Source organism: Phasianus colchicus, chromosome 2 (genome assembly GCF_987193195.1).
Source record: "Phasianus colchicus chromosome 2, bPhaCol1.hap1.1, whole genome shotgun sequence".
Classification (NCBI taxonomy): domain Eukaryota; kingdom Metazoa; phylum Chordata; class Aves; order Galliformes; family Phasianidae; genus Phasianus; species Phasianus colchicus.
Window position 1 is genome coordinate 48431592 of NC_143437.1, and position 17945 is coordinate 48449536.

General features: G+C 37.6%; 1 protein-coding gene across 1 annotated transcript in view; it reads left to right on the forward strand.

Moving 5' to 3' along the window:
• Nucleotides 1-17945, forward strand: part of MTHFD1L (methylenetetrahydrofolate dehydrogenase (NADP+ dependent) 1 like) — a 139218-nt gene that overhangs the window by 23020 nt on the left and 98253 nt on the right. Inside the window, exons 11-16 of the mRNA XM_031611998.2 lie at nucleotides 1792-1965; nucleotides 10515-10651; nucleotides 12467-12513; nucleotides 14449-14556; nucleotides 15383-15457; nucleotides 16842-16944. Coding sequence (XP_031467858.2) covers nucleotides 1792-1965; nucleotides 10515-10651; nucleotides 12467-12513; nucleotides 14449-14556; nucleotides 15383-15457; nucleotides 16842-16944 — 644 coding nt within the window. The remainder of the gene's footprint in view (nucleotides 1-1791; nucleotides 1966-10514; nucleotides 10652-12466; nucleotides 12514-14448; nucleotides 14557-15382; nucleotides 15458-16841; nucleotides 16945-17945) is intronic.

The following is a 17945-nucleotide window of genomic DNA, read 5'->3' on the forward strand; positions in this document are numbered from 1 at the left end:
AGTAAGGAGAATGATTTTGTTTAATAGGAGGTTTATTTATTTATTTTAAAGTAACAACAAAAATCACCATGTTAAATTTCTGTCATGCCATTCTACGTACTTCTTCCCTTGCTGAATACATCAGCTGCTTTATTGAAAAAATAGATCATTGTACAATTTCTCTTTAGTTTAACCTTCAAGGGACCACAGTGCCATCACCTAACCAATGTTTCTTTGGTACTCAAGTAATTTTTATAGACATAGTCTGAAGAAAACTAATTATTCTGTGTCATGATGTTTGTAAGCCGCTAAATCTTGTGTTCTTTATATGTTTCTATGGCTAAATGTGTTTGAAGAAAGGTATATCCTTCTATGCAAGAGGACATGCTTGGTACGTCCTTGAAGGTGATCAGATTCCAGCTGAGTACATGCAACGAAACGATCTGCAGCCCACTGAGTGCTGTGTTTGAGTAGCTTCTTGCCCTATTGTATTTGATTGTCTCAGTGTTTGATTGGATGATTTCTGGGATTTACTTAGATATTACATATTTAAGAAGTACCTTTGCATATATTTGCACATAGTGCAATTATATAAAACAACCTGATAGTTTAGGTTATCAATATCTTCAAAGAAATGTGTGCGATTAACATGACACAAGCTGATTGTTTGCTGGTGGATGCACAACAGCTAAGTCCATGCTTGGAGCTGAGGTTTGGCAGTAGTTCTGCGTTAATCTGTGGATATTTGAGGTCTTGCAGACTGTTTGAAAGTCCAGAACATTAGCTTTGATGTTGTTGCCAGATTACGTCTTAAAAATATTGTGATCAACCAAGACTACAGGAAGGAGTTTAGCTTGGATAGGCTGAAAGTAATTAATCTCCTGGTAATTTTTTTAGCCAATTTTCATGGTGGTGCGAGCAATTCTAAGCTAAGGGAGATGGCTCTTCAAATCTTATGTGCCTGACCCTGGGCACTACTGCTGCTGGAGCTCACAGCTGCTAAAAGCTTTGGGGAGCTTCAGGGAAAACTAGGTTGAACTCACACAACAAAAATCCACGAGGAGGTATTAAATCCAAAGAGTCCAGGTGGTCTAGGTCAGGAACTGTGGATGCCTAGTGTCCCCAGGCTGCAGCCACCTTCTCTCAGGCAGCCCTTGCTCCATGTTCTTCTTTTTCAGGCTGCCACTTGCAGGAAGTAGTTTATAAGCTCAATGCACTTCTGTTCTAAATCCAGTGTATTAACTTTCTGATATGTGGCAGCTTTCAGTTTAACTGCTTTAAAGTTGTGTGAATTGATCTTCCAGTGCCTGATGGGGGAGTAGCGAGGCTTAGGTCACTTGGCGTTGCCCTCTGATGAAAGGCACAATGTGCACAAGTGTCATGTTTAGCTAATGTGTTTATGTGACTCTTGGCCAAGCAGCATATGTGCTTTTTACTGAAGTGTATGTGCTACATGCACTTCCTGGGAGGGAGGAGAAGAAAAACACAAACAGAAACCTTCATTCCGCTGGGATGTGCTGGACCATCCAGCAGATAGGTCTCTAACTTGAGATGAAAGCATTACGTAGTATTTGGAATCTGATTAAATGAGAGAACTCTGTGAAAGTGTAACAATTAACAAACATTGCATGTGATTTTCAATATTATACTAGGTGTAGCCAATGTTTAGATTTGGTTAATAAAATGTGAGAGAAGATTGAAAAACTGATTACAATAACCCCATTGTTGGAGTATTTGCTGTTGTTTTGTGTTCTGTCGTCGACCACCTAAGCTGAGACAAATCTCCTGGCTCCTATTTGTTTTCTTTTCCAGTGATATTGAGATTTCCCGAGCGCAGAGTCCAAAAGCTGTTGATGTACTTGCCAAGGAGATAGGATTGCTTACAGATGAAATTGAAATCTATGGCCAAACCAAAGCCAAAGTACGTTTGTCCCTGCTGGAAAGGTTAAAGGATCAACCAGATGGAAAATATGTTCTAGTTGCTGGGTAAGAATGCACAGTAATGTGATTAATGTGCACCCTTTCCACTCAAATTAATATAAACATGCAGCTTACATCTTTGATATACTGCATGAATAAAAACCCTGACTGTTTGGGGCTGTATGTTTTTCTGTTCTGAAAGCAAGCAGTTTTTGAAGTTTTGTTTGGTTTTTTTTTTTTTTTTTTTTTTGGTTTTTTTTTTTTTTTAACTAACACAACCTTTCTGTTACTATGGAAGTGTATTCTCGAAAGGTGTTTTTTTTCTAAGCTTCTTAATCTTGTCTGCTGTTGCGTGGAGGTTTTTTTTTTTTATTGCTTTATGTTTAACTTGAGTATTTAAGTCTCTCTGTGTTGTGACTGTTTATAAACAAACTTTAACAGAAGCTGTGTGCTAATCTGTTGATATTAACAACAAATACCTTTTTTATTGAAGAATAGATTACATATTTAAATAAGCCATGTTTTTTGTCCGAAATGTAGACATGTCTCCAGGCAGGCTTATCCTGCTCTCTGTTCCCACGATTACAGTAAATACTACGCTCAACAGGATTTATGTGCCTCTTTTCTGAAGAGCTGCTTTTTCTTTGTCCCTCATTTAGTGACACAACACTTTTTCATTCACCTGGTTTCTTACGTTCTAATTGTGAAAAAATGTTATGCTTCTCATTAATATTTCAAATGCAATTTGTTCTTCATGGTCTAAATAAATCCTTAGAGTTGCTTCTTTGTAAATAAAACAAGTTGGGTTTAAAATATATAGCTTTAGGCTAATCCAGAAGAAGAAAGCTGATCTTAACTAGCTTAATCTACCAGTTCCTCAGTCAGATAGTGTTTAGCAAACTTTTTGCTTTAGTACCTTCATGCTTTAGTACCTTTCTGTGGGGTCTGCCTGGTTTTCTGGCCTTGTCTGAAGTGGATCTGTTGTAGACTGAGAGATCTAATGTTACAAAGCTGAGGCAAATGAGTTGTGAAACTGTCTTCAAACCTATGCTATAGAATTGAAATCTATAAAGATGTTCCTGGAGGATGTTAGAGCAGTTATTTAAGATAAGGAAAAAATAGCTGGCTGAGCCAGTTCTCTACTTTGGTAGAGTTTTATTTTATCTTTTGTTTGCGTGGGACTGAAGAGAAGTATTTGACTGGATTTGAAAAATCTGCTCCTGTGCACTTTCAGGCTCATGTTGTCAGCTGCATCAGTTAGGCACCACGCACCTTCAGGCTGTGCCACACTTCTTTTCAGTTTCATAAAAGTAGAGATGATTTGCAAATATCTGGAGATGGAGGATAGCATGATGCAAGACTCAATTTAGGTGGATTTTAATTGTCAGACTCACTTCAACAATACTTAAGCTTCATACCTTTTTCTTCCATAGTCTCCTTTTTTGAGGAAGGTATCTTGAGAGGGTATCTCTGTGCTCTGTTGGAGCAGAGGCAGACAAGCATATATACATGAAAGAAAGATAAAAATTTTGACTAGCTGGATGAAAAACTGGGAACGAATAGAAAATTGTCTCCATACGTTTATATGGTGTGTGTAAAGACTCAACTGCATTTCTCACACACAAGAAAAAGGGTTGATTTTGATACCTACAAAATTTGATTATGCACTATGTTGCGTTTTGTATCTTCTCTGAGATCAGTGCATCACACGTAATGAGTATAAAACCACTTCTCTGTAAGGATTATTAAGGAGTGCTTGCACAGTAATAGTGGGGGATCTCTTCTGAAAGAGTTCAAAGTTTGAAATATTTTATCTATTAAATATATGTATGCAATGTGTGTTCATGTGTTCTCAGCTGTTCTTGCTTGCTAATTGGCTGTAACAGATTTGCTACATGGCTGCAGCCAGTTTAATAAAGCTGAGGAGCTGCATCTGCTGAGAGAATGTTTACTACAATAAGGACTGAGCACCACTCAGATATAGAAATTGGAGCAAAACAATATCTTCATTTACCTTCTTAATGCTCTACCTGCCTAGGCAAGGTCAACTAAAACTTGTCATTTGGATTCTTATGTAGGTTTAGCATAAGCGTAGATATTTAGAAACTATTTTAGAAAGCTGCAGTGTACAGGTATTCAGGCCAACTTTTCAAGACTTTAAAGAAAACATTCAAGATATATGTGCTTATACTTCTGTGTGTTGAGTCTGATGGAAATATTAACTGTATAATGAGGGTGTATGACGGAGGTATCCTTATAGCAGGGGTGTTGGAACTAGGTGATCTCAAAGATCCCTTCCAACCCAAAACATTCTATGATTCTATGTCAACTTTCCATAAGCAAAGGTAGTGAAAAGTGTGTGCACACGCATCCAGGAATGTGGAGAATTTCCATCTATCCATGATGCAGCCAGAGACGTTTGTGTCTGTAATAGGGCTTAAGTGTTTCATGATGTCTTTGAGTTATGAATATTTCATGCAAATGCTCTTCTAGTTCATTTCTGATGTGCCCATAATTGTTGGTCTGAATAGTGATCAAAATTTATATTTTCATTTACAGGAATGGTTACATTTATGACTTTTTAAAACATTGCTACTAATTCAGAAGCCTTACAGGCACTTTCTGAATGCACACAAGTATAGTTAAATGCAATAATTATTTGGTGTGCTGAAAAATTAAGTTAAAAATTGGTTAAACAGATCAAGTTACTCAAAATTAGTTATCCAGATGAAGATGCTTCTCAGTAAATTTCATTTTCTTCCCCCTCCCTCCCTTTTTTTTTTTTTTTTTTAATTCTTATTTCTTACTACTTTTTATGTGTGTGTGTGTGTGGTTGTAATTTGCTATAGGACTCATTCAGAGCCGTTGGGGTCAGACTCACTGATTATCCTGGAGTAGTTAGCTTTTCTGCATTAGCTGCCAATGTTCGGGCTTTTAGCATGCTAAAACAAATTCTGTTGCAGGATATGTTAACTTAAACTACCTCCCATTCATTGTGAGTGTGCTAATGAACAAAGCCTGTGCGTTACATAGTAGCTACATTTAGTGTCCTGGGTCATGCATTCAAGCATGTAGACTGCATACTGGTAAACACAACATGAAACCTTCATGTACAATTTGTTACACTCTGTGTGTATTCCAATCATTTGTTTTTAAATGCAATTATATAATAAATGTAATGCTTTTTTTTTTTTTTCTTTGGGAGGAAGTATGATGGTTTTTGAATGCTGAAAAACTTTAAATTTAGTACTTTTTCCTAACTTTAGTAGATTATTTTGTGATGAACAACTTTTTTGGTAAGATAAAAATGCACTTAAGTGTTAGCTTAATGCTTGTTCGAGCTGTATGATGGTAACTTCTAGGAACAGAATTCTCAAATTTGGAATTGAATTTACTGAGGGTAGGTATGTATTGAATTGTATTTCTGCTCACTGTATTTCTTGGCCCGGAGGTGCTTAAAAGTAAAGACGTAGACATAAAGGAAACAAGAAAAATGGAGAAGAGTACATAGAAAAAAAATGGCATTGTTTTGATGCACTGAAATTGTTGACAAGCCAAAATAAAGTCATAAGGGAGACTGTCATGAATTTTTGGTGTCATTGAATAGGTGCTGATGGGGATTATCTTCTCTTAGTCTTTATTGACTACTGAGAGTTTGTATTTGTGAATTCTTCAGTCTTTTGCTGGCTTTGTTCAGTCACTGTAGTTCAACAGCCATCACTGTGCTTTCATATCTGGAAGCTCCAGTCCCATTCTAGAGATGACACTGCAATGTTGTCATGCTCTACCCTCAGTAAGTGATGTGAGTTCCAACTCTTCTGTGCTCGGAAATAAATTTTTGACAGTTGTAATCTTGGGTGAAAGGTTTATTTAGGTAAGGCTGTCATTCATGAGGACTTTCTTGCCTATCCCCTTGATTGCAAGACTTCACAGGTTTCCATGTGGAACCATGGAATGGCGAACTCATTAAAATGAGAATTAAAATTGAAGTAGCTGATTCTGGTGAGCTGAAGATAGGAAACTGGAAGAGAAGCGTTGTTACATCCAGTAGAGTTCTTATTGGAAACAGAATGGCTGTGGTAACTGTGAGGAGGTTACAGCTGGTGCAGTGTATCATTTCACTGTTTGTTTATTTTCTCTTCGTCAGATCTCACTTAGCTTTCCCACAGAAATAGCTCCACTGCAAGCTAATGTGATGTATAACAAACAAACAAAAAGTCTGCGTGTTCTTATCTTTGTTTTGATATATATAAAGAGAGAAGGCTTCCCAGTGTTATGGAAAACTCACTTTGCCAAGGAGCTGTTGACCACTTAGTTGGTTGCAAAGTAAGGCTTAAGGAGGGAAATGAATGTCTGACTAAAGACAGAATGATTTCTGTCTTTAGACTGAAAGCATATTAAAGAAATGTGAAGAAGAATACAAATACATGTAAAAAAATCTCTCAACGTTCATTAAAATTTACTGTGTTTTAAAGTTTTTTTTTCCTAGATTTGCATGAGATCAAAACATAGCATTGCATATCTGTTTAAAAATGCACGACTGAGCTAAAGTTAGCCTCTGGCAATTGTAATTTTATACTCATGTGAGCTAGTGACCTCAGTTGCAAGTGTGTAGGCTCAGTAGTGTAGCCAGCAAAAACATCTAAATGTCTACAAAGCTGCTTAAATGGATTATTTTATTTATAAAAACTGATCAAAGTAGGCCAGGTACAAAAGGGAAGATATTTAAAGTAAACTTTCTAAGGAAATGATTGGAATGGAAATCTGTTTCAGTTTTAGGCTTTTTATTTTTCCTTTTAAAATCGGTATTTAAAACTGAGGTTGAGGTATCTATTGAAATTCTTAAATGACTGTACAACCCTCAGTGCTTATCCTGTAGTCTCCAGGCTGCCGCTCAACCTCTCAAAGTCAAAGGTGTCCTGCCACGATGTCACATGTGAGATGAGAAGTTGAAGACAAGTGATTGTGTAGACCAAACTGACTTCACTGAATACTGTGATTTGCAGGAGTCCTTGTGATTTGTTAATTCTGTTAGGTGGAAAGAGACTAAAAAGTCAGGTTCCTGTTCTTGACTTCTCAGGGATTTGTGCCCATTCCTACCTACTCCAGCGGAGGAGAATTCTTGCAAGTGTGTCACCCAAGAGCTAAACTATCTAGAAAAGTCTGGTTGCTGCTTTTCTTACTCCATCACAGCTGCCTTTGTACATTTTGAGCCTTTAGATCTTCATCTGAGTAACTCTAATTCCAGGAAAATTTGGATCCCAGGATTTCTCAGGCGGGAAGAAAATTGATTAAAATCCATTTAAGGAATACACTGAAAATGTCGACTCTTAAAGCCAAGCAAATTTTATATAGTGAAGATCATAACTGCAGTGCTGTAGCTGTATGTAGCTGTAGACTGTTGAGTGTTTGCAGGAGTACACTGGGGAACATAAGCTTGCTTTAGTTCAGTTTTAACTTTCACTTGTTGATGGTTAGTTCTCAGAGCACCACATTCATACTGGGGATGTATCCAGTGCTGAGTACCAGTGTACTGCAAATCTAGTCATATAGAAAAAGCCAGACAGGTTAGCAGAGTATTTTAGTAATGTGGCACTTGATGGTATGAATTTTCTGGAACAGGTAGATACTATTTTTCATACAGCTGCCAATGTGCCTTTTGGCTGTGGTTAAAGTATTTGCTTTTTTCAGTTTCCTTTCCTATACTGAAAGAATCACAGAATTGTAGGGGCTGGAAGGGACCTCTTTAGAGGATCTTTAGATCATTTAGTCCAACTCTCCTGCCAAAGCAGGCTCCCTACACCAGGTTGCACAAGTAGGCATCAAAGTGGGTCTTGAACATCTCTAGAGAAGAAGACTCCACAACCTCTCTGTGCAGCCTGTTCCAGTGCTCTGTCACCCTTACTGTGAAGAAGTTCCTACACACGTTTGTGCAGAACTTCCTATGCTTTGGTTTGGGGCCATTTCCCCTTGTCCTGTCGCCATGCAGTGCTGAAACAAGTCTGGCCTGTCACACGTAACAGTAAGCTGAATCTTTGATTTTACTTTTTCATGAGAATCAGTAAGTCCCTCAGCCTTTCTGCATGCCAGATTAGTCTGCCCTGGGAGACACTTGAACAATAAGCTAGTGACAGTCTCTCTGAATTCCATCAAATGTGAACTTCACATGATGTTTAAAGAATCCAGTCACCATCAACCAGAACCACTGTGCTAGTAATAGTTGTTCTGTTATCATGTAACTGTTGTATGCACCAAGTTTTTTTGATTTTATGCAAAGTTCTTCACTAGTAAGTTATAGTAAGCAGTTATAGGTGTTTGTATCACAGCAAATAGTTTGTGAGTTTGAGGGTGGTTTTTTTTTTACTTGGTTGATTTAGTTTCACTTTAAAAAAAAAAAAAAACTAATAGCTTTAAGTGTTGTTATCTTGTTAAGTCTTTGAATGAGTGCAGTAATCCCTCGAGGTTAGTTTTTTATTATCTAAATCCGGATTTAATACACAGGAATAAGAGGATCAAGTGAAAGAGAGTATGGCAATAGACAAAAGTGAATAAAGCAGTAGAACAAGGAGAAACTATACCAGTAATGATTTAAAGAGGTTTTGGGCAACCAGTGTTAGAACAGTAGCCAGGGGAGTGAAACTGGTTGTGAAAGCGAGTTTGTAATGCTCTAAAAGAAAGTGTCCCAGGAACAAAGCAATGATAGCAGAAACAGTGGTAGGAAAAATGGAAGCAAGAAGTTTTTTCTTAGAGCAGTATAAAAGATCTTAATTAGGCTTGTCTCTTGTTGCTCTAATTATTCCAGATGTGTTTAACAAAGGCTTCATTGCTGCTGCTTTTTAAAAAATAATGGGATCCAATGATGTAAAAAATTCATTTGCAACAAGTTCGTGTTTGTCATGTGTTCAAATTTTGTGGGACAAAGAAAGGCTTATGTCAGTTTGAATTAACTGAACTAAGCTGCATCTTACAGGCAAGGAGACAGATGTCTCCTTGCACTTGAAAATTTTATTAGTGCTGTTTTGCAATTTGAATTGTGATCTGAGGACAGCAATGCCTCATGAAAATTGCTAGTTGGTAAAGAAAGTGTTTCTAATTAGCACTAGGTGTGTTCAGGTTTTGAAGAGGTAATGTGATAAGGGTTTCATTTTTACTAGGATATGTGTGCGTGCTTGTACGTCCTTGGGAATGAAGATTAATTCTTAATGACAGCTTCAGTAAGGTACTTCTCTACTGGTAGTGGAGCCAGCAAAGATAAAAATGATTGCACTTAGCCAGAAAGCAAAACTTCAAAATTCATATCAGAGTGATGTGTCTGGGGTGGAATAGGGCTTTCTTCTTTTCCTGGTCAAAGAGAGAAATGTGCTTCAGATAAGTAGTTGGAATGTGTTTTTGAAACTAAGAGGTGCATTTGTACTTCAAGAAAAGAAAGAACCACACGGACTTTTAGCATGGATCATGAACAAATATGGTGAAAGCAGAGAGGACATGATTTAATCTGAGGTGTCTTTCATTCACAGAGCCTTTTGCATATGAATTCAAAATGACTGTAGAGACCATTCCACTGTTTAAAAAAAAAAAAAAAAAAAGTCGTGCTGAAGCTGAGGGAGAGCACCCCCTGAACTGCATCTCTAAGAAGTAATTAGAATGCATTCAGAGTTGCTCAGAAAACAGGGAGGCTTTTATTTGTTCGCTTATTTGTTTTCCATCGTCCAATATACATTATTCTTTTTCCAACCCATAAATATGCTTACTCCTTCGTTCATTGCCTGAGACGGAGGTAGGAAAGTGACCATTGAAGCTTTCCACTTTGGAAAGCCAACCATAATTATCTCTTCGTTAAAGAGGCAAACATAGAGTCTTCAAGTGGAGGTTAGTGTCCCTGGTTTGTTATTGAATGTCTTTCTGAAATATTGTCCTATTCCAGATGTGGATTCTTTGTAGCATAAAGTTTTTGGGCAGTTGTATAGGAGATCAGACTGCGATTGCAATTGTCCTTCATCACCCTTAAATCTGCAAAAGTATCGAGAAACTTAAATGCAAAATAAATCATGTTCAGATAAATATTCTGACTTTTCTGTCCTGTTTTATTTAAAGAACAGTTGATCTGTCATTGCTGAGTGTTATGACGATGTGTCAGTTAGAGACGGATAGCTAAGCTCTGCAAACAAAAGTGTTGGTTGTTTAATTTAAAATATGCCATTATTTCATTCATAGTTTCAGCAGTGGGAATAAAATATCTCCTGCATTGCAAAAGAAAAGCATTAATACTTGCCCAGAGTATCTTGATGGATGGTTTGTTAATGAAACTGTTGAGACTTTTGTGCTGTAATGGAAATGTCTAAATTCAATAAATTCTTTTTAGAACTTTTGCCAAAATAATCTTCTCTTTTTCTGCTATCATAGTAAATTGCTTAAATAGAAGACACATGTATATTGGCATTCCAGCTTGAGCTAGGGGATAACATTGTGGCGGTATTTCTGTGGGGATAAAGTAATCTTATTGAAATTTCATTGTACAAATATTCTTCGTTGAAATCAAAAGCTGTAGTTGTGATATCCTTAGCAAGGCTGACATCGGCAAAGAATTTGATTAATCTTTTTTCTTCTTTTGCTAGAATAACCCCTACACCCCTAGGAGAAGGGAAAAGCACAGTCACAATTGGACTTGTTCAGGCTCTTACTGCACACCTTAAGATTAATTCCTTTGCTTGTCTGAGACAACCTTCCCAAGGACCTACTTTTGGAGTTAAAGGTATGTAATATTTGCAAACTGCATGATGTGTTTCAGATTAAAAGGAAACACTGCATTTTTCTTAAATCCTTAGGTACTTCACTAATGCAATAGATTGCCATAACTGTAGCATATTTTACGTAGGTCGCTCTGAAAGTAATGCCTTCCTCCTATTTATTTCCATGGAAATTACAACAGATACAAAGAGCACAATAACACTATCTGATAGGGAAAATTATTGGCTGCAAAAGACTATTTTTCAATATAACCACTACCATTAGCTATGCCTTTTCAGCAGTGTTGTACAAGAGCCTGTATGTCGTGCTCATAAACATCTGTGTGAGTGGACGTGATCCATTGTTTCACAGCTGCTATGATGGTGTTATTGCTAGGAAAATGTTGCCCACTCAGTCCAACTTTGACTTTTCAGTTGATGTGTTGACATCCACTGTTTGGACTCCATGAACGTTCATAAGCACAGATGAATGTCAATAGGTGCCCTTTCTTCCACGTGGAGGAATTCAGTGATATACATTTTCTTCATACATGCTTCCCTGTCAGGCGCCTTTTTGTCAGGCTGCCCCTCTACTGCCATTTGTTGCCTGGCAACATAATGTAGTTGGTGGGAAGGTTCAACATTTACTGCCATACCTCCAACATCTGCCTCTGACATCATGGGTCAACAGGATAAAACAGGAGGCATTATTTTCAGAGTAAATCTCCTATTTTTAAGTAACTTATAATTGAGGGTTTCTCTCACACATCTGTGCAAGGTTCATGCTTGTGTTCATGTACTTATATATACTGACAATGCATATAAAGGCTAAACGTAATAAAAGACATGGGGATGAATTAGCCAGAAGGTGGCTCTCGTGGATGCACTCCTTTCCAGCCACTCCTCTGCCTGGATACGCTCTTAAAGACATTTCTAAATGTTACTGTTTAATTCTCTTTGAGGAGGAGTCCAAAGTCCAGCTATATTGATTTGAAATATCCAAACCTATGAAGCTGACATTGATATGTATAGCTCTGCTGTGCCTGCATCATACATTTGGCTAGGGCTGACCTTTATCTTCTAGAACTCCAAATTCTGGGCTGCTGAAGGGCTTGAGAGCCAAGTAAGAGCCAGCTAAAGTTCAAGCTTCTCTTCAATGCTGATTGAAAGTAATACAATCTTTGTTGTTGTTTGTTTGTTTTGTTTTGTTTTGTTGTTGGTATTTCTCAGCTGAGATTTGTGCCTAACTGGGCTAACACTCCCCATCTGCTCTACTTTGCTTTGCTGAAGTTTAAGTTAACAAGTTTGATTTCAGCTGGAAGACTCCTGGTGCTTGGTGCTTCTCAGCCAAGACTGGTGCATGTGAGTGTATTAATCATACCACTCAACTTCTGTGTAGGCAGGCTGCAACAAACACTTTTGCCTATACTATGGAAGGCATCGGGGAAAGAATACTCAGGGAAGGGTGTGAAAGTTTCATTCAGAAGCAATGCTTGCTTGTGACTGCTGTGTCTTTCTACCAAACTGCTGCATGTGCATGACCATACTCTAACTCTGGACAGGAGCAGAGGGTAATCCTTGTTCAGTCAAATTCTGGGCCAGCTATTAGGTGAAAGCTTTCCTTTCAGTTCAACAATTCCTATTTTATTGCCTGATGAAAATGTGGAAATTATAGAAATCCTGTTTATGTGGGTACATCATTTATTCCCCAATAGAAATCTGAAAACTGAGAAAGTGTATCTTCAAAACTGTGTTTCAGTTTGTGTGTTTAAGGTGTTGGGTTTTGTCCCCAAAACTGAAACTGATGTGAGTATGATAAGACCATATGCTTTCTTGTGCAGGTGGAGCAGCTGGTGGTGGATATGCTCAAGTGATTCCCATGGAGGAGGTGAGACAACAGTGGAAACAGAAAAACACTGTCTCCTGGGAGGGGTGGGCAGAGCAAAGTGTTTGCAGCGGTGTTTGGTCCTTGGTGACAGTCTTTCTGGAGAGCTGGCATGGTCTTTACCATCTTCATGTGACTGTTCCGAGATATGTCGGGACTGTGGCCCAGGGTAGGAAAGCCACTGCACAATTCCTGTATGTGTTTATAACATCCCAGCTGTTTATCACATGGCTCTGAATGTGAAAGAATTGTTTTCTTATTCTGAATTAATCTGTAACTTTCCTCTGTCCCACAAGCAAGTGGCTTTCTGTTGAAAATGGTGTTACCACTACTCTTCAAAGACTTCTGAAATCATATGGGTTCTTGAAGAATCTGGCTGGGTGGGTGCTTTCAATATGCTCCTGCTGTGAAAACCGTGGTAATGTCAGTGAAGCCTTTGTGTCCCTTAGCAGAGCAGTCACCATGCTAAGGCTAAGGGATCTGCAGACTTACGAATGGACTGAAACATAAATCATATTTTGTATTCTTTGTTAGCTGGTTGTTGCCATCTGTACTAGATGCCTTGCTCAGCCTTTCCTTTGCCTTTAGTAAGGACATGTGTGCACTGTAGCAGACAGTTGAGTTTTGTTTTCTGGAGAGTAAAATGCAAGCATGTTTCCTGAGTGACGAGGCAAATTAGAATGGTCTTGTTCATCTAATGTTCACTGTGCTTGTTTGGAAATGCACAATGATTTAATCCCACTTTGGCTTGTCAGTACAAGAGAAAGGTGGACATAGTGGTGAATCTACTGCAGGGCCATGGGACTGATTAAGGGACTAGAGCACCTCTCCTTGGAGGAAATGCAGACAGAGCTGGGACCATTCAGTCTGTAAAAGAGAAGGGGATGAATCTTATCAATGCATATAAATATTGAAAGGAGAGATGCAGAGGAAGTGGAGCTCTCTTTAGTGGTGCCCGCTGCCAGGACAAGAGGTAATGGGCATAAACTGGAACACAGGAGGTTCCCTCTGAACATCAGGGAGCATTTCTGTACTGTGAGAACACTAGTACATAGCCTAGTGAGGCTATGTAATCTCTTCCTTGATGATTGTTGGTGACATGGAGTTGGTCCTGGGCAAACAGTTCTGCTTGAGCAAAGGGATTAGACAAATGACATCCAGAGGTCCTTGCCAACCTGAAACAGACTGCAGTTCTGAGGAAAGAGAATTCCAAGCTGATGAAGTGCCATAGTGAAAATGCACAGCTGCTCCAGAGTACACATGCAGCATTCTGAAACCTTTTGCACTTGAGTACAATCACAGTCAAGTGCTGGTGTCTGCTGTTGGTGGTGGCTCTTAGCTGTCAGTACTACTACAGTGCAATTAAAACTGACTTTTCATGTCTTTGTGTCAGATACAGATATGAAAAATAAAATACCTATGTAAAGCAAGTCCTGATCTAATCTAAATGGCCTATTTCAGACTTTTCCCCACAACTTTATTGGACAAACTTTGTATCAGCAAATTTTGTGCCTAATCTGGTTCTGCTTGTTCTCCTGTGACTTGCAGAAAGCTGGCATGAAATCAGAAAGCCAGCAGGCATCATGTTCTCCAGGGAATTTGGCAAAAATCTTCACATCTGATCCAGGTCAAGATCATGCTGCTGGTAGAAAACTGATATAGTATCAGTGGAGTAGAACTGTAGCCCTGGGTTTTCCATTCTTGGGTCATTTAGGAAAGAATTAAGACATCTATGGCTTTGTTTGACTAAGCTGAGGGTAGTTGACCAAGTAGTTGGGTGAAAACAAGTCCTTCCTACAGCTCAGCCTGTGATATTTCATCTGCATCAGCTGCAACCTCAAAGATATGGTAGTTATTTTTTCTTCAATAAATGTCTGAGATTAATAGATGGAGTTAACAGCCTTTTATTAAAAGAAGTTTGTAATTTTCACTGTCTAGTTCAATCTTCATTTGACCGGAGATATTCATGCTATAACTGCTGCAAATAATTTGCTGGCTGCTGCTATTGATGCTAGGATCTTGCATGAGAACACTCAATCCGATAAGGTAAGAATTTTGGTTTTCTAGTAACCATGCGATGCTTTTTTCTTTTTTCTTTTCATTTTTTCATAAATTGCATTTCAAATTATGTAAGTTGGTTGTATTTTTATATTTTTACTGTGTGAATGGAAACAATTGCTGAAGCCATACTGTATTCTGCTGGGAAATATCGCTTCTAGAATATATTTTTCTGGCAAACATCTATCATAAGAGAGTCTAACGATAAGAATCTTATGTCCAGAAACTTGTCAGCTGTTTCAGACTGTGCTAAGGAGTCTAATGAAAGATATTTTCTCTCTCTACATATATTTTTAAATAATTTGTACGGTCTTTTAAAGTTAAAAATTATCCTTCTGATACAAAGATATACTCAAAGAAGAAGATGCAGTAGAAATAAACCAGATCCTCTTCACTCTACTAAGTCTTTTTGTGGTGTTAAACCAAAAGTTAACCTGAGTATTTAAAGGGAGAAAATGAAGAAATTGCCTCTTCTTTTTTCTCCAACTAAGCAAGGTTGTTTAGGCTGATCTGCAAGTAACAATTACAGTTTGAGTAATTTGGCCCTTTGTTGGAATTTTAAAGGATTTCCAGTTTCAAAAATAAGGCATATTTTTTTCCATGAGACATAGAAACACAGTAATTTTAATAATTGAATTTAGGCTATAAGATCATAGGCATTGTTTAAAAGCCTACTGCCTTCTCAGAAGTCTTTTAAATCAGAAGCCCATAGCTTGTTTCATTGAGAAATTCATACTGAAACTAATCAAAATAAAGGAAAAGAGGAGCTTCTTATTTTAAAAACTTAAAATGTATTTGTATTTTTTTTTTCTAGGCTTTATATAATAGGCTGGTTCCAGTAGTTAAAGGTGTGAGAGGATTTTCTTCTATTCAGCTTGCCCGTCTGAGAGTAAGTTGTTAATATTGTCTCTCTTCAATTATGGTATGTCTTTATGAAGGATTCTGTTGTGCAGTTTTTTGGAAATTATTTGACATGAGGGACCAAGTTTGTGTGAAACTCTCATGAGTTTATTAAGTCCAGGCTCTTTCTAAAAGCATTCTCTCTAAAGTAATAGGGTCTGGGTCTGATATTATTGTCATAACTAGCATTTTTGCTATTTTCTCTTGAAATAAACCAATAATTTTTCAAGTATAGTGTCTTTCCCTATGATATATTAGAGTTTTAAAATACTTTTCCTATTATGGTGAAGTCACATTTGAAAGCTCAGATTCTTTGATGTTGCAATATTTTCTGATTTTGAAAGTTTATTGTAGCATATACTGATGGGATTTTATAAATGGCTATTTGACAGTGTTCTTTCTGACGGACAGAATTATATTTGTGTGCATGGTGTTTCAGCATCCTGTTGTGCTTCCATAAGAACTTCATACGCAATTCATGTATGAATACTGTATCCAGTTTTCAAACTGCCATTCAAATAAATAAGTACCCAACAATACAATCACAACTAGTGTTAAGGAAAGAGAATATGAACCCCTTAACACAAACCTCAAGAACTTCAATATTGTATGTCCATTTCCATGATTGTTGTTGGCTTTTGAGTCCTGCTTTCAGAGCCACTGGATGGCAATGGATAGCTGCCAAGTGCATGCAGAGCTGCACTTGGAATTAGGGGGTGAAAAGGAGGATAAAGGTAATACCAGCTTCTGTTATTTAAAAATACTTTTATGCTGCCTGGTTAATTTGCTGAGGAATGCTTTCTATTGCCAGAGAAAATTTTTTAAAGACTGCAGTTCTTAAACAGAATTTTTCAATTCATGCAGAATTGAATATGTAGATTCACCTAAAAAAAAATGTTTGGTGGTGTTGAAATCCTAAATCTATAAAAGCCAGTATATATTGGCTAATTCATTATACATCACTGAATTTATGGGCTATCCAAGCAGAATTTTTTATTTCATTCAAAGATGATTCATACAAGATGGGACTGTCAAAGATTTTCACAACCTAGAGCAAGCAGTTAATCATCTTTTTTATTAGTGACTGATAGAGTTAAATTTTCTCTTTGGTTTATATTGAGAGTTTCTTCTGTATCAGAAAGAGATCTCTCATTTACATGTCTATGGATATTTCTCCTTTTTAATTGCATTTCTTTATCACCAGTGTTCCTGTTTTACTTAGATGCCTTCCTATGTGCTTTTTTTTAAAAGGTGGGGTTGATTCTGACTTGCTTCTTTCACAAGTGCATGCATAACATGGGTGCAGTAAGCCAGAGCAGCTGCACCATTTGAAGCAAAATAGCCATTTTATTGCTTTTCTTTAACTTCTGTAGAGATTGGGAATAAATAAGACCGATCCTGAGACTTTAACAGAAGAGGAGATCAGTAGATTTGTGCGCCTTGATATTGACCCTTCTAGCATAACATGGCAACGAGGTATGTAATCAGGAAGCTGCATTTCAGCTTGACTATTGTACCATTTGCTTCATTCTGCCTGAATCAGAGCTATCTGCTCTGTGAATCTAAGAACAACTCATTTGCAAGAGAGAAATTGAGGTACATAACAAATCTGGAAGTAGTATATTGCTCTTTAACTTGGTTAAATATCTCTTCTCAAGAGACTTCACTAATATTCTGAAGAATAGACTTTGACAGTTTGAATATGTCCCTTTTCTCCCTCACATCCTAAAACACGTTTAAACTGTATTTTCTGTGCATTTCACAAATCTTATCTTTCTTTTATTAACTGTGTCTGTAATGGTTTTGGACTTGTTTGTTTGTATGTTTTTTTGTATGTTCTATTCTGCCATTTCTATTAATACTGTAGTATTTTAGAACATATATAAATAGAAACCAAAAGGAATTAACCAAATCCATGTTGTATCATCCCTTAAATGGAATTCCTGAGGAAATTAGGGACCTAAGTACCTCATAGTGGGAGGAAAACACATGGTAATTACAGAAGGTCCATGAGAAATGCCTAATAAGAGGAAGTGGCTGAAATCTTGCTTTTCTCCCAGCCCACTCACAACACTGAACTGGGACTTGTGTAGGAATGGGAGTTGAAGTCCCTCTTCAGCCATTATGTTGTCCTTTATTGGAAAAACAAATTTGTTGCTCTTCAAAAACAGCAGGAAAAGAGGGAGGAGATGCTGTCTCTGATCTTCTGTACAGACAGCCTCTCTGGATACCCTTAATTCTCAGCCTTGGAATGAATAAGATTTTGATCTACATCTACCAGAAAAATGACTCCATGCAAGCTACAGATAGAGCTGCTCAAGAGTAGCTTCCACTCTTTATTTTAGGGCTGTTGCAGACGGAAACATTAGTAGAACTAAAGAACCTATAAGAAAGAGGGCATTTGTTTTTATATTCAACAGGGATTTTGTATTCTGTAAGGATTGCCCCTTTTGGGAATGACGGATCTTGGAGTTCAG